The sequence below is a fragment of the Sabethes cyaneus genome, chromosome 2 (genome assembly GCF_943734655.1).
Source record: "Sabethes cyaneus chromosome 2, idSabCyanKW18_F2, whole genome shotgun sequence".
Lineage (NCBI taxonomy): Eukaryota > Metazoa > Arthropoda > Insecta > Diptera > Culicidae > Sabethes > Sabethes cyaneus.
The window spans coordinates 125,518,651-125,535,126 of record NC_071354.1 but is presented as its reverse complement, the minus strand read 5'-3'; the positions used below and the strand labels follow the sequence as shown (position 1 = coordinate 125,535,126).

The following is a 16,476-nucleotide window of genomic DNA, read 5'->3' as shown; positions in this document are numbered from 1 at the left end:
AGGCCAATTAAGTAAGTAAGTAAGGTGTTGATAAAGTAAATTAAATGATGCTTACAAATATTTAGGCACTCTAGGAAGGAAAATGTAGTTATTGCACGCAGTATGTTCTTGTGAATTAAACTGGTAAACAAGGATTTTGAGGAATACGGAACGGAAAATATAGTCAAGTTTATTATAAATGTTCCTGAGAAATTAAGAAATAAGTATTGTGGCAGTAGAAAGGCTAGGTCACACCGCTGTTTTTTTTTTTCATTCGAGCATACAAGGGAAACCTCGCCCACTACACGACTTTCACCTTTTCCTTTAATGATGATGGATTCCTTTTCCTTTAATAGAGGCTGAGGTATTATCTTGGATTACGGATGCGAAAATTATCTCCTATTCACGAAAATTGTTACACGTCAGTAATATCATTAGGCATTTATGGTTTTAGTCTTCAGGGAAATCGATAATTATTGATATTCTTTTAATCAGACATCTAATAGTAGTAAAATTTTAATAAGAATCGGATTATGTAAGAATAGTGAAGCAAGACCTCGCTTAGCAGCATCTGCGGCTGGTGTGCAGGAACTGGGCAAAATCCTAATATTGTTCCAAGTATGAATCAATATGCATTAGAACACAAAATAGGAAATTATAGTTATTTATTGAATCAAACATTAGGAATGCAACTATTTTGAGAGGAATAGAGAGTAATATAAGAATTTGCTTTTCGTTGAGGTCTAAAAGCTTAAATTTGATGAGTGGTTTCTTAAACCAAACTGTAAGCTTTCGGCATATTTTGGCTTTACTAAGAGTCGGAGGAGATGACGGAGATTTAAAAAATTCACACCGAGCAATTCCAGCTCAAAACGCTGAAAAAAGACCATTTTTGATTCGACTATTTTTGATTGGAATGAAATTTTCCTGATGTGTTGGGTACCACGCAAGAACTCATTTTCCACTAAACTTGATTTTTTTTCGTAAAGAGTGACTATTCAGAAGTGCATATTTAAAAATGAGATTACTTTTCTTCAAAACATCATATCTTGAAAACTACTTATTTGATCAAAATGGTGTCAAAGGAAAAGTTGTAGAAAATTAAGTGTATTTTTAGAAAAAAAAAATACACTGAAAGAAAAAACTTTTCAAAATTATGATAAAAATTATAAAACGTCAATTATCTCAAAACCCTTGTTGGCCGACCCTATTCGACCGACACGCGTCTGACGACCAATCGACCGATCAACCGACTGAACTGCCAAACTGATCGACGAACGATCGATAGAGCGGTGACAAGAGATACTGTCATCGAGTCGGGTGAGTGAAAATACAGAAACAGAACGTTGTGAACATATAAACTCGACAGTGCTAAAATTAGTTACTTAAATCTACTTATTCTAAGACTTAAAATTATTGTTAAAGCTAAACTATCTATTTGATTTAAAGGTAACTTAAAATAAATCTATTGAAATGTGTTGCTTATAATTATCTTGATTTAGCTTACATACGATTGCTCGTTGGGATAAAAACTAACCTATCTTAACGCTATTCTTAACATAAAGGGTAAGAGTTGAAAATGATTTCTATTATACTGTAACTTACAACTAAAGGCTAAAACTATCTTACAGCTAGTACAAATATAAGCTACCCGCCACCGGAAGATCAAGCTTACTTAAGGGGAAACTAAACGTGAGTCGAAAAAGTTTACATTCAAAATAAAAACAGCCTGCATTAGAGTACGATACGACATCACATCTCATTACATTAATATTATAAACACACATTAAAATCGCTATATTATACACATTAAAATTATAAAGACAAGAGTATACATACAGCTAAGATGATTAAAATTAGATTAAAAATGCAAATTCCCTGCTTCACAGGAAAATTATAATCTCCCAAATACACGGTGTAAATCATTTACGGCTTGGAGGTTATAATAGCGAAAGAATTCCCCCTTTCGGTTGTCGCGTCCGCAACAACCCTCCCCTTCCGATTTGCATATTTTTTTAAAAAATAGCTTAAATTATGCCCTAAAATCTGGCAAAGAGCTATCGATGGACACTCTTTCGGATTTTTTTCAAAAATCTTTAAAATTTGACAAGGTTTTCAAAAATATACAAACTCTGCAGTTGTTGGTAAAACTCAAACAAAATCAAATTTTACGCATAATTTTGAACAAATTTTAACATATAAACTTTTTTCTTAAATGCAGTTATTCTCAAGTTGGATCCTATCGGTAAAGTCTAAATTTCCCTGTAGGTAAATTTTAAATTTCCCTGTAGATAAATTTTAAATTTCCCTGTAGGTAAATTTTAAATTTGCAATAACTTGAGAATGGCTGGGCCTAAGAAAAATGTTCATTTGACATAAGGCTTATACAAATTTGGAAAAAAGTTTATGTCCTGGTCTCGAAATATTGTTTTCGGGGGGGGGGGGGGGGGGGGGGGGGTCAAGAAAAAAATAATAACTTCAATAACTAAACAAAGGAGAAGAAATCAGTGTATATTTTTCCAGATTAATAAAAGTTCCTTACAAAAAATTTGTACAGTACTTAAATTTTAGTTCAAACCAAAACAACTTTCAAAATTTTTTGATCCAAGCACATAAAATAAGTATTCTGGCAGAGATGAATCAACTTGAAAATAGTGGAGTACTACAGGATCACTTTAGAGAGCCATAAACGTGTAACTTGACCTTCATTTGAATTTTGTTTTTTACTTGCATGTCACTCGGTGGTTAATTACCTTGTATTTTAGAATAATCCGAAAATCTGTGTCACTTACTTGTTCAGAACTCGGTAACCACGAAATAGTATCGGAATCTAATCTTCTCGTAAAAATGGCAATTTAGGTCCCGAAAACTTTTTTACGTGGAACGCATGTGCTATGCTACTGACATTTTTTAAGAAAAAAAATCTCTGACACCATTCACGCTTGAGCCCGCTTGTTTCTTGGTCAACCTTTTAGTCATATGAATATCAGCCCATTCCTCAGCTGATGCTGGTTCTCAACAATAACGTGTTTATCTTTGATGTATTAAGGATGCAAACGCACTACTATCAGAAGCGATTGTCATTGTTTGACTAATAGCATTTGTCCAGTCCGGTGCACTTCGGATGAAGTGCAGTACTGCGCTGGGATTTGTTTTCCAAATATCAGGGCTTCTAACAGCCCTCTGTCGAAGAACCTTGATCTTTAATTGAAAAATGCCGAACATCGGCATAACAGGTGTTCCGAGTCTTTTTTTCTGTGCCACAGAATCGACATATATCACCTTGCAGTTTCCCCATAAGCTTTAGATTATAGCGGTTTGGACAATGTCCTGTCATAAGATCAGTATAAATGTTTAGATCTTTCTTCGAAAGCTCTAGAATTTTGCGAACTATTGAAATGTTTGGAGAGATAAACTGTTTCGAATGCCTACCAATGAAAGTGTTATTCCAATTTAATTCCACTTTCGTACATTTCCATACTAAAGCTCAGTAAAAAAGCAATATAACTTAACATGACTTGATTTGATGTAATGGTCGGGGCCAGCGTTAATCCCAATGATAATCACAACATGACAATAGTCAGAAAAGTTTCGAACAGTTCAGTGACATCCTTTCTGCATGCGTCCAATGCATGGTAAAAAATTGTATCTTTAAGTTTTTCGTCCCTTACATCCAAAATTGGGGCAGGTACAAGGTACGGAATAAAACGATCAATTTGGAGCCCCAAAAGCACCGAAAGCTGATGTTCCGGAGTGTGTAATTTGTTATATTTCTATTTTAATCTTATCTACTACCTATGACAGCAAAATATAATCCCACAGCAATTCGGAATATCTCCGTCAAAAGTGGTAGCAAATTTCACTAATACATTATTTAGTTGATTGATGCCTCAATCTAATTCGATTCTTTTAAAGCAAGTTGAATTAAAATGGAAAAAAATGGAAAATTTTTGAAGGGGGGGGGACAAACTTTTTTTCAAATTTGTTTAAGCCTAATTTGTTCAAAATGATGCGTTTTACCACAAAACAGTTTTACAGTTTTACCAAAAACTGCAGAATTTGGATATTTTCGAGAAACTGGTCAAATCTCAAAGATTTAAAAAAAAATCCGAAATCGTGTCCATCGATAGCTCTCACCAGATTTTGGGGCATAATTTAAGCCATCTTTAAAAAAATTATGCAAATCGGAGGGGGCGGTTTTGAGATAATTGACATTTTATAAATTTTATCATGGTTTTGAAAAGTTTTTCCTTTCAGTGTATTTTTTTTCTAAAAATACACTTAATTTCCTACAACTTTTCCTTTGACGCCTTTTTTTTTTATTTACTAAAAACAATGGCTTTACTTTAAACATAGCTGTGCCAAGTGGTATCGGATATAAAACTATTTCTACATTCTACAAATCTATATTACATTCTATAAAGAAACTTGTAATCGCTGTTAATAGGTATGTATCTTTTTCCTTCAGGATTCGATGCAGATCCGGTGGGATCCTTCTTTCCATTAACGCTCGCCAAATATTTTCCCTCTGGGTTTCATATTTTGAACACGTAAATAACAGGTGCTCGGGATCAGCTGGGCCTCTTCCACATTCGCATAGATCATCCTCTACTATTCGATTTCGTCTCAGGTGCGTTGGAAGTCGAGAGTGATTACTTATAAGTTTGGACAAAATAACAATCTGTCTTCTGTTCAGTACCATTCCTGCGAACCAAGGCTCAGTAGAGACCGAAGGTTGAAGCAGTGAGCAGATCTGGCAGGAGCCAGGAGGAGCAGGAACCCACATTAGTGTCACCTCTAGCCCTCTAGATTCAATTTCTTTGATTTTACCTTTAATTTCGTACCACGCAATAGGATTAGATGGATTAATTTTGAACGACTGTAGACTTTTAAGGCAACTGAGACTATCCGACATAACGAGAAATTTTCCTGAAGGAAGTTGAGAAATGATGTAAACTGCTTTGCGAATTGCCAAAAGCTCCGCTAGGTATATAGATGGCGTTGTACCCAATTTAGTTTTTTCTATCTCAGCTCCGAAATCGTTGACTACTGCATATCCTGTACCAGAAGAATCTTTGGAACCGTCCGTTGCCAAAACCATCCTATCGCTGTACTTTTTCCGAATGGTTTCTTCCACTGAATCAACCGCTGATAACCCACCGGGTCGTTGTTGCAGATTATAGCCGGAGAGATCGATGGAAATTGATTTCCTTCGAACCTCTGGTGTGAACATGAAGCAAGGTAAACTAGGCACTTTGTACTGCAGGGGTTGAAAATGGTGTAGCTTCGATATAGTATTTTGCATGGCTGAGAATTTATGGCCTCTGAGAAATACTGGAGAAGCTATCCGGTTATACCACTCTTCACGGGACAGCCTTTTGTTCACGAACTTCGTGATAGCAGACTCGCGCCGAAGGCCAAGAGGCATCAGTCCAGCCAAAACCTCCAGAGACGCTGTATGTGTAGTTTTAGTTGATCCTAGGCAAATGCGAATGCAAGCCCACTGAATACGATCCAAAATTATAGCTTGCCTTTTAGGTATTCCAACGAGAAATATTGCACCACACTCCAGTATTGATCTAATGCATGATTTGTATATAGTTAATAGTGCCGACGGGTGTGTACCCCAATATTGACCGGCAACACTCCGTAGAAAGTTCATATAAGGCATAACCCGACTTTTAGTTTGCTTAATATGTTTTTCCCACGATAAATTAGAGGTAATATGCATCCCAAGTAGTCTCATGGATTTCACGTACTGCACTGCCTCACTATTAATGTATATCACTGGCTCTGCTTCCAACTCTCTTCTGGATAGGACCATAACGCTACATTTGGGAGAAGAGATCTCTAGCCCAATATCAGCAATTTTCTGTGTCAATACGTTCAATGTGTCTTGCAATAAGCGACAGCTCCCAGCAAAATTTTTCCCTCGAACAGCCATAGAAATATCATCAGCAAAATCAATCTTTATAATTCCTCTCGGTACCCATCCGATGAGGCGTGTTATTACTGCGTTGAAACACAGAGGACTAAGGGGTGATCCTTGCGGCAATCCTTTCCATGTCGTTCGTTGTATCGTTCTACCACCACTCAACGAGGCAGTAATAATTCTTTCTTGGAATAAGTAATAAACTGCTTTCACCAAATTCTCCTGCACATTTAAAGCTCGTAGTTCGTTGACCAAAATATCGATTTCTACATTGTCGTACGCACTTTTGAGGTCTAAACTGCATACAATTACGTGTTTCTTGAATTGAAATGCCGTAGAAGTCTCCTCAAAAAATATTTGCAATGCATCCATTGTGCCCATTCCTTTTCGAAAACCGCACATTTCGAAAGGAAACATTTTCGATGTACCATTCTATTTTATCTTTGATTATTAATTCATAAACCTTTCTGAAACAAGATGCAAGTGCTAACGGTCGAGTACATGAGGCATTAACCAATTCTTGGTGCGGCTTAGGAATCGCTACTATTTGGAAGAGTTTCCAACTTTGGGGAATCGAACCATTTGTGAAGATGTCATTGTAGATTTTCAATAAATAGCTTAATGTATAACGCGAGAAGTGACTGATCACAGAATAAGGAATTCCATCGATACCAGGTGCAGAGTCCTTTCCTGTTTTTAGCACAGATTGCAGCTCGACTAAAGAAAATTGTTGCTCTCTTTCAATGTTGTTAGACGTGTAGTTATCAAATTCAATAGCAGGTTTTTTCGATGAACTCGGTGCTAATCGATCAAGCAATTCTTCCAGCATAGACTCAGGAACATTCCTTCGATTATTAGCACTGACGCGACCTTTCAACCTTTTGACCATTTTCCATAACGTTTCAACCGAAGTAGCTCCATCTAAACTATCACAGAAGTATTGCCAATATTCAGTTTTTTTCCTTCTCACTAGAGCTCTAAAATACCGTTCCGAATTCCGAACTATCACAGAAGTATTGCCAATATTCAGTTTTTTTCCTTCTCACTAGAGCTCTAAAATACCGTTCCGAATTCACGTGCTCCTCGTACGCTTCAAATGAGAGAATGCGCCTCCAGTGCTTAAAAGTGGCACGTGTAGCGCATTTGGCAGCTGCCAATTCTTCATCCCAATAGGGTTGCGGAACTTTATTCATACCAAGTATTTGCTTAGGAGCTGGTGAAGACTGTACGATCGAAACCCACACGCAGTTGAAAAACTTATCGTATGTTAAATTGCTTTTTATGCCATCTAACAGATGGTCCAGTTTATCTGTGAAATTTTCCCAGTCAATCTTTTTAAAGTTAATGGGAGCTTGTTTTTCCAAAACAATTGTAGAGTTGAACTTGAATACTATTGGGAAATGGTCACTTCCATGGGGTGAGTCAAGAACTTCCCAATCAAAGCACAAACTTAGCTCAGGATCAACGAAAGTAATATCAATTGAACTCCATGAACGATGCACGTCGTATCGTGTTGGCTGACCTTGGTTCAATATCACTAAATTACATGCTTCCAGTGCCTGACTGAGTAATTTTCCACGATAATCTTCCTGCTGATCTCCCCACAGTGCATGCTTACCATTAAAATCTCCTGCTATGATGCACGGTGTAGGAATGGAACGCGAAAAACGTTCAAAATCTTCTTGTCTTACCACAGCTTGTGGATGCACATATACAGATACTGCTGTTACAAATCCTATGCTGCATTTGAATTGGCACGCTACATATTGTATATCACAATTAACACGAAGGTCGAATGCCACTGGCTGCAAGTTATTGTGCACAACCAATGCTACTCCCATCGAGTTCCTCCTATGATCTTTTCTGTATACAACATAATGCGGAATGTTAAAATTTACTTGCGGTTCTAGATGTGTTTCAAAAGGTTAGATTGATTCCCTTGTCATTGAAAAGGCTGACAAGAGACGCTTTTTTACTAATTAACCCTCTACAATTCCACTGCAAACAATTTATCGGGATTTCTTTTGTGTGGCTGCCCGTTGTTGCACATTATCATAAGCGCAACGAGTCGAGGTACTCTTTGACGTGGCCATTGACTACCCCGTTAATTTGTGATAGAATTAGTAGAATCTGTCCTTTGGTTTCTTTATCAGCTGCGTCGACTTCCAGTACATTTGCAAGAATTTCAACTGCTTTATCCGACCTCACACCGGACTGAACAGATTTGCATACCCCTTCCGAAATATTTACCTCGAGTCGGGGCAGCTCATCTTTCAAACTACGGCTGCGTTTGGGAGCTGGGCCTTCTACGTGTTGTAGTGAAGATTGATTTTGTTGATTTACGATACTTTCACTGGAGTAATTCATGATTTGTATTTCACAGTCAACGCCTGCTTCCGTGTCAGACTTTTTGCCGATAAACTAATCTGATCTACCTTGAGAGTAAGTTTGTTGACGCTCCGCGTCTTTTTTCTTCATCATTATGATTTTAGGACACTTTTTAGCATCATTTGCTTGGTGAGAACCATTGCAGTTAACGCATTGGGGATTTTCCGAAGCACAAACGTGTTCCTGATCCACGGCTTCTAAACATTTGTTGCAACGCTTTGCACTTTTACAGTTGCGCTTATCATGACCTAAGCGCCAACAATTATAACATTGACGCACTGGGTATACGTATGGTTTAGTTGGGTAAAGAACCTTGTTAATCTCTACATGAAAGGGAATAGCCAGACCATCAAAGGTGAAAATCACCGTGTACAAAGGAATAACACCGCCGTTGTCCGTCTTCCTTGTAACACGCCGAGCTTCAACTATCTTTGGATTGCCATCTTGTAACAGCTTTGTTTTATTGAAGGCCACAGCAGATAACAAATCCTCCTCATCTACCTCCGGCTCAATATAAGCGACTCCCATGCATTCGACTAAACGCTGTGGTATAGAAAAATTCACTGCATTATACTTCTTTACACAAAGCTTATTCGCTGCCTCCCGCGTGCGCATTAATATTTTCATTTTCTTTTTCGACATCGGTGTTGCACGAACGTAATCCGAATTGAATACTTTAATGATGGATTTGGCAATTTTAGACATAGCCAAATTTCCTTCCTTAGCTTCAGCAATTACCAAATAAGGTCCGGAGTAGGAACTATTATATTGTCTGATGCGGCGCTCCTTTCGGTGCTCCACATTTGCAGCATCCGTCAATGTTCCAAGACAATAAGTGGTAACAAAGAGAAAAAAAAATCAAAATCAGTGCCGTGCTCTTTAGCTTCTGATAACGATGTGATACGTACCAAAGCACAAACAAGACTGCTTTGACGCCTTTTTGATCAAATAAGTAGTTTTCAAGGTATGATGTTTTGAAAAAAAGTAAGATCGTTTCTAAATACGTCCTTTTGAAAAGTTACTCTTGACCGAAAAAATCAAGATTAGCGGAAAATGTGTTCTTGCTTGGCATACAACACGTTAGGAAAATTTCATTCCAATCAAAAGTAGTTGAGTCAAATCGTTTTGCTAGTTGAGCTGGAATTACTCACCATCGATAAGCGCCGCGGCAGCAGTAGATAGATGCGATGAATTGGTGTACTGCAAGCCATCGTTGCTATTGTTGTAGACACCGCAAATATATTAGACAGATTTTTGTATCATTTTTGTTTAAAAGATCCACATTTTTTCAATTTTCTCCAGGAGAAAATTTGTCGCCCATTTTGAGAAATTAGTTGTTTACGCTAAAATGTTCTTTCTCTGAATGCTCTTTCATGATCATGCAGTTTTAAGAGAGTTCTATGGCAATTTTGTTAAGATAAAGCAGCCTTGCAGAAGAATATCATAAATTTTCCTCAAAACTATTGTCAAGTTTTAAGGAGCGTCGTTTTTAGGCAGAAATCAAGTATCCTTTAAAACCGCTTATGAGGTGAATTACACTTGTTGATAATGCAGTTTTCTGGGTGTTTCTTCAAGTCTTCTTCAGTCATACATTTCTGAATGTTAATCAAAGAAGATAAAATTCAATTGAGAGAAACATTATAAAACCTGATAGACTTTGTTATGTTCTGATGAAACTACTATAAGAAATGAATAAGACCAATTCGCCATTGAATTGTTACTTGGGTAATCCTTGTTTGGTATCCAACATACCAGCAAAATTTCATTCCAATCAAAAATAGTCGAGACAAAAATAACTTTGTTCAGCGTTTTGAGCTAGAAATGCTCTATTAGTAGAAAGGGAAAAAGTAATACTTTAATCAACTTCGTTTATAGCAACGGCAATGTACTTACTAAAGTGTGATTCGTCACTAAAGTCGAAACAGAATTTGTGGCAGTGTCCAATACAACAAGTCCTCCTTCATCAGATTGAAAGACAAATTTGTTACTATTTATCCATAAAGAAGGCAGTCTTTGTGGCACTACATCTTGCTGCAGGAACTCATCTAAGTTCATTCTCCGTCCAGACCAATAAAGTAGCTCATCTACATAACTAGAATTAAAACATAGCTTTATATAAATGCAAGTACTAACGTTCTTCAAGAATATACCCTAATAAATAAATTGCTGTAACGATTCCGGATATAACAAAGCTGATCACTAGTAAAGAAAAAATTATACTCCTCCAATTATGTCCTTCTGTTGCGAATAGATCCTGTAAAAATAATGTGAAATGTAAATAAATTCAATTAGATTTATAGAATGCGGTTTTCTAATGTGTTGAATTAGTAAACGTCTAGTGCAATTAGTAAACGTGCTCGCTTAAAAAAATCTCTGTTTTAATCCCCCTCCCCTTTTCAATTGGCCACCACCGGAAGGACAAAAACTTTACAAAATATTTGTAACGGCCTAACTGTCTAGTTTATAAGTTTTTGATAATATTGAATAAGGTATAATTTTCGGTAATGTCATTTTATTTGTTTCATATCAGTAAAATTTTCTTGAATTGACAGTTAAAACGAATTCCTATAAAATTTCGTAGATACATTTGCTGTGTTAAGGCGAAGGTCGCCAGAATCCAGTTGCTTTTTTACTGATTTCAGTACTTGTCGCTTTGTTGGGAATAGAGTTGCTAGTAGTAGGTAATAATCTGTTAAAAACAATTATGAAACCCGAATTAATCCACCTAGCGGCGTGACCTAACCTTTCTACTGCCACAATAATCTTTATTTAATTTCTCAGAAACATCTATAATTAACTTGACTATTTTCTTAAATATCCGTTCCGTATTCCTCAAAATCCTTATTTGCCAGTAAAATTCACAACGTATTGCGTAGAATAATTATATTTCCTTTCCTTGGGCGCGTAAATACTTGAAAGCGACATTTATGTTACTTGTTGAACACCTTATTTAGTTTTATAATATTTACGTGATTTATAGAAAAATAATGTTAACACAAAAGATAATTTTTGCAGACTTGAATGAATATATATAGAAAATTAGAAATTAACCCTCTAGCGCAGCGGTTCCCAAATGGGGGTTCGCGAACCCCCAGGGGTACGCCAAAACTTTAGTTCGCTTCAGAATAGTATAGGGAAATCCGTCAGGGGGTACGCGAACCGAAAAAAGGTTGGGAACCGCTGCTCTAGTGGGTCTACAGACGGCCTTAACTTTGGGGCTTCAAAGCCACATACGAAATTTGTTTGGAATTGATAAAAAAGAAGAAAAACAAAAAGTTTAATTCTACTACTGTGTTTTATTGATAAATACGTATTTCGGTCTCGACGTGTGACCTTTATCAGTATCTAACTAACTTAGACTGTTTTGTTTTGAATTGACAATATGAAATATGTGTTCATAGCAGATGTTTTGATATTTTGATATGAATACCATGCGTTCAAAAGTTAGCATCTTTGAAAAACAAGAGTTCAGAAAAATTATTATTATACTTCGCTTTTGAAGAAAAAGGATATCTACAAAATGATTAATCTAAAAATTTTACTATTAGTTTGCTTGGCTTCAATTTTGCAACATATCTGAATTAGAAAAAATAACTGAATAGAGCATTAGATATGAAAAAGAGAAATTTCTTAGCTGGTGCTCCTTCAGATAATTATTTTTGCATAAAAATCAAAACTTGAGCTTCTTTTGAATGTACTTTCATGAAAAGATAGTCTTGATTTAGCTTGATCGCATCGTTTTTACAATGTTAGAGGGTTAGAAAAACAAGATAAGGTCGAAAAATAGTGCAAAAGCTGCGCCATAAACATGCTTGAGAATGAAAAATATGATCGACGTGATTTCCAGCGCTTGTCATTTTTGATTTATTTATTAAAACATGATACATGACATAAGACATCTGTCCTTTAAAATGTTACTAACGAAAACAAATCTTACAAAATTACTACCGTGCACCGTTTACTTCCTGTATTTCATATAACATTTCTAAGCTTTAATATCTAATGATTGAAAAGAGCATCTATTGATGCACAAAATTTGTTTGAAATTTGTATAAATTTATTTAGAAAAATCAACTCACTAGTTTTTTTGACCCTATACACCACTATACCTACATGCTTAAATTAACTGCTTTTTTTCGCTTTTTGCTTTTCTTGTACAATTGTGAGTAACAGCAAGTGAAGAAAATGACAATTGAAATCTGAAATCAAAGAAAGAAAAAGCTTTTCGATTGAATCCCACTATTTATTATTTATTTGCAGCAGATACGTAGTTCGCCTACGACGTGCAGGCTTCAGCAGTGTCTTATTTCAAAGCTTATACGCGCCTGTCGCGAATGAATATTAAATAGTGGAATTTAGTCGGTAAAAATTTTTTCTTTTCTTTAATTTCAGAGTTCGTATTCTACTAAGAGGCTTCAAAAACTTCAGACAATTGACATGTTTCTCACTTTTCTTGAATTTCAATGCAAATTTAAAAATTGCAGATTGTCATCACATACACACGTACATACATACATACATACATACATACATACATACATACATACATACATACATACATACATACATACATACATACATACATACATACATACATACATACATACATACATACATACATACATACATACATACATACATACATACATACATACATACATACATACATACATACATACATACATACATACATACATACATACATACATACATACATACATACATACATACATACATACATACATACATACATACATACATACATACATACATACATACATACATACATACATACATACATACATACATACATACATACATACATACATACATACATACATACATACATACATACATACATACATACATACATACATACATACATACATACATACATACATACATACATACATACATACATACATACATACATACATACATACATACATACATACATACATACATACATACATACATGCATACATACATACATACATACATACATACATACATACATACATACATACATACATACATACATACATACATACATACATACATACATACATACATACATACATACATACATACATACATACATACATACATACATACATACATACATACATACATACATACATACATACATACATACATACATACATACATACATACATACATACATACATACATACATACATACATACATACATACATACATACATACATACATACATACATACATACATACATACATACATACATACATACATACATACATACATACATACATACATACATACATACATACATACATACATACATACATACATAATTGTATGGGGTTAGACAAAATGATCGGGAGAGGCAAAATTTTGATGAAATTCAAACGGTCATAACTTCCACAAAATTGGACATTTTTAGATGAAACCAATTGCATTCGACGGAGAAATCTTTCTAGTTTTTCTAAAATATTTTAAAATTAGCAATAGTCAGCGGACACCGGAGATATTCCGGGTTATCTGAGGGTATGTCAAAAACTGATTTTTTTCATCGCTTGTATCTTTTTCTGTCATGGAAATTTATTCATATTCATATTTTGTCCCAAAACTAGATTTCATTTCCAGTCGATTGGTGAAAAAAGAACGGAAATCCGACGAGAAACAACCAAGTTACGGCCATTTTCGTAAAATCAGTACTAGTAACATCTATTGCTCTGGCCAGTTTAGGACATGCACATGACGCAAACTATGTCAATATGAGCATCAAACGTTAAGGTTTTATGAGCCATTGACACTGGAAGCATTCCCAGATCCGCAGCGTGCCATGGCAACCCTGTAGCAGGTTGTAGGTACCCCGGCGGAAGTGGTCTTTTCAGGGAATATTCGAAATCATGTCAATATGGCTGTCAAACTTAAGGATTTTCAACCCTCGTAAATTTTTGAAGTTTGATATCCATATTGGAATGGTTTTGGTCATGTTTTAAAATGGTCATAAAGGTGAGACATTACAGACAACATTTCCAGAACTGATTTCACTAAAATGGCCATATCTGGGTTGTTTCTCGCCGGATTTCCGTTCTTTTTTCACCAATCGACTGGAAATGAAATCTAGGGTAAGAAACGAGTTAAGCAGTGTCACCTATTTTAATCAGTTGAAAATAAATGATCCGAAAATGCACTTTTTTATTCATATTTTCAAAATCTTTTGATAGGATCATCTTCACAAATCACTTAACCATACATTTGATTCACACAAACACAATTTACTGGGTTTCCGACAAGAAATATGATGAATTAAAAATTGTTGTCCAAAAACGTACATTTTTCAGCTGCTCTTCAGCAATCGCCACCTCGCTACTAACGAATTCATCAAATTTTCAGCACTGATTACAACCACTCTGAAAGTCAAGCACTCAATTGTCACATACCATATTATTCACTCTCTTTTTTTCTATTATCTAAGGCTTTGTCACTAGCCAAAAGTTTTATTATTTTCTAACAAAACTGAAAACAAATTCTGAATTGACGGAACCTGTTCACCACTAGCAGCAGCTGCAGCACAACTGATGAACTATCGTGTTGCCAAGACACTGTTTCGGTTCTGGAAATAAGAATTTTAAGTTTGAAATTAACTGAAACCTCCTATGGTGAAAACGTGGTTCAATACTTTCAAGATAAATATATGTTCATAATTAATATTTCTTTATTAAAAACAACACAAAAGACAGCTTTTTCAATAATTTTCGAAGATTTTCTCAGTGATTTCATAAAGCAACGATGTGTTTCAATGTTATTTGCTTCGACAACACTGTTCTGAGTCGGATCGTGTGTACTGCTATGTTTACCTCTTTTGTTCTCCCACCATCCTTATGAACAGCGAGTGAGACGTCAAACTCGCAGTTTCCCATAAGAACACTAGAGAATAAAAGAGACGACGAATACCGTTTGCCGAACGGTGTGGTGAGTGTATGCCCCGATAAACAATTTAGACAGATGGCATTTTACGCATCTATGCCAATATGCTATGCCGATTACGCATCAGATGCCGATTAGTAGGTCGCGGATAGGAACGCGAACTTACTGAATGGGGGGAAAAGTTCGAGGGATTTTTTATGGGGACGTAAAAAAATTCAGATTTCAGGATTGCTTAAAAAAGCACCTTGCGGGTGAAAATATGTTCGGTCTGTTCAAAATTAGTTCCGCCGCTCCAACTTTTAAAGCGAAAAATCAAAAGTTTAACTCAACAATAGTGTATTCCAATGGTAACAGCTTGAAGAACTAAAGATAGCAAGAAGATTGGTATGCTGATATCGCCCACTTAGCCCATCGCTTGTAATAAGGTAAAACAATCAATGACCCGCTTAGACTGCTTAAAACCGGTTCTTTACCCTACAACGACAGGCTAAGAACTAGAGTGGGGGAGCGACCGAAAAAAATTTAAATATCTATCACATTTTAGGTGTCGTAGAAACATGAACTGATATAGAATAGAATAGATCGAATTACGTATCCTTTCCATTTAGCATAGCATAGATAGAAATGCTCATTTCTTCCCATAACTTTTATGACACAGTTTTGAGACCTCCGTGTCAGTAAAACAAACCTTTTCGTTTCCTTGTTGTGCGACCTTCTCAATTGTTATCACATGTGCACAACATATTTTGAATACAAGGTTTCCAAATAAGCCAGCGCGTCGCTTCCTGCATTCTTGTATAATAAGCTAGGAATAAAAAATAACATTGTACAAAAAACATAGGCCTCTGTTAACCATTCTGTAAGAAATAAACTTCACTCTCTGTTCACCACTCAAAGTCTTCAGTCATCGTGTCGGAAGATCCGAAGTCCAAAAAGCTGGCAAGACAAACTTGCCACAATCCGTAGTAGTGCATAATCTGCCATAGCTGATCTCAATCGATCGTGTCGTACGCCGATTTGAAGTCGATGATCAAATGATGCGTGGGCACGCTGTATTCGCGACATTTCTGCAACACTTGCCGAAGCGCGAAAATCTGGTCCGCGGTGGCACGGGCACCCATGAATCCCGCTTGATACGAGCTCCTTTGCAAATGGTGATAGTCGACGACGTAAAAGTTGGGAAAGTACCTTGTAGGCGGCGTTCAACAGTGTGATTGCGCGGTAATTGCAACAATCCAACTTGTCGCCGTTTTTGTAGAT

At 36.0% G+C, this 16,476-nt stretch overlaps 1 protein-coding gene across 1 annotated transcript in view; it reads right to left on the bottom strand.

Annotated features, from left to right (window-relative positions):
* LOC128738116 (dipeptidyl peptidase 4) overlaps positions 1-15,176 on the bottom strand; it is a gene marked incomplete at its 5' end in the record, with an annotated part of 707,787 nt that extends 692,611 nt beyond the window's left edge. The window contains 3 exons of the mRNA XM_053832982.1: positions 10,193-10,391; positions 10,450-10,537; positions 15,164-15,176. Of these exons, the coding sequence (XP_053688957.1) occupies positions 10,193-10,391; positions 10,450-10,537; positions 15,164-15,176 (300 nt within the window). The remainder of the gene's footprint in view (positions 1-10,192; positions 10,392-10,449; positions 10,538-15,163) is intronic.
* Positions 15,177-16,476: the final 1,300 nt, after the last annotated feature.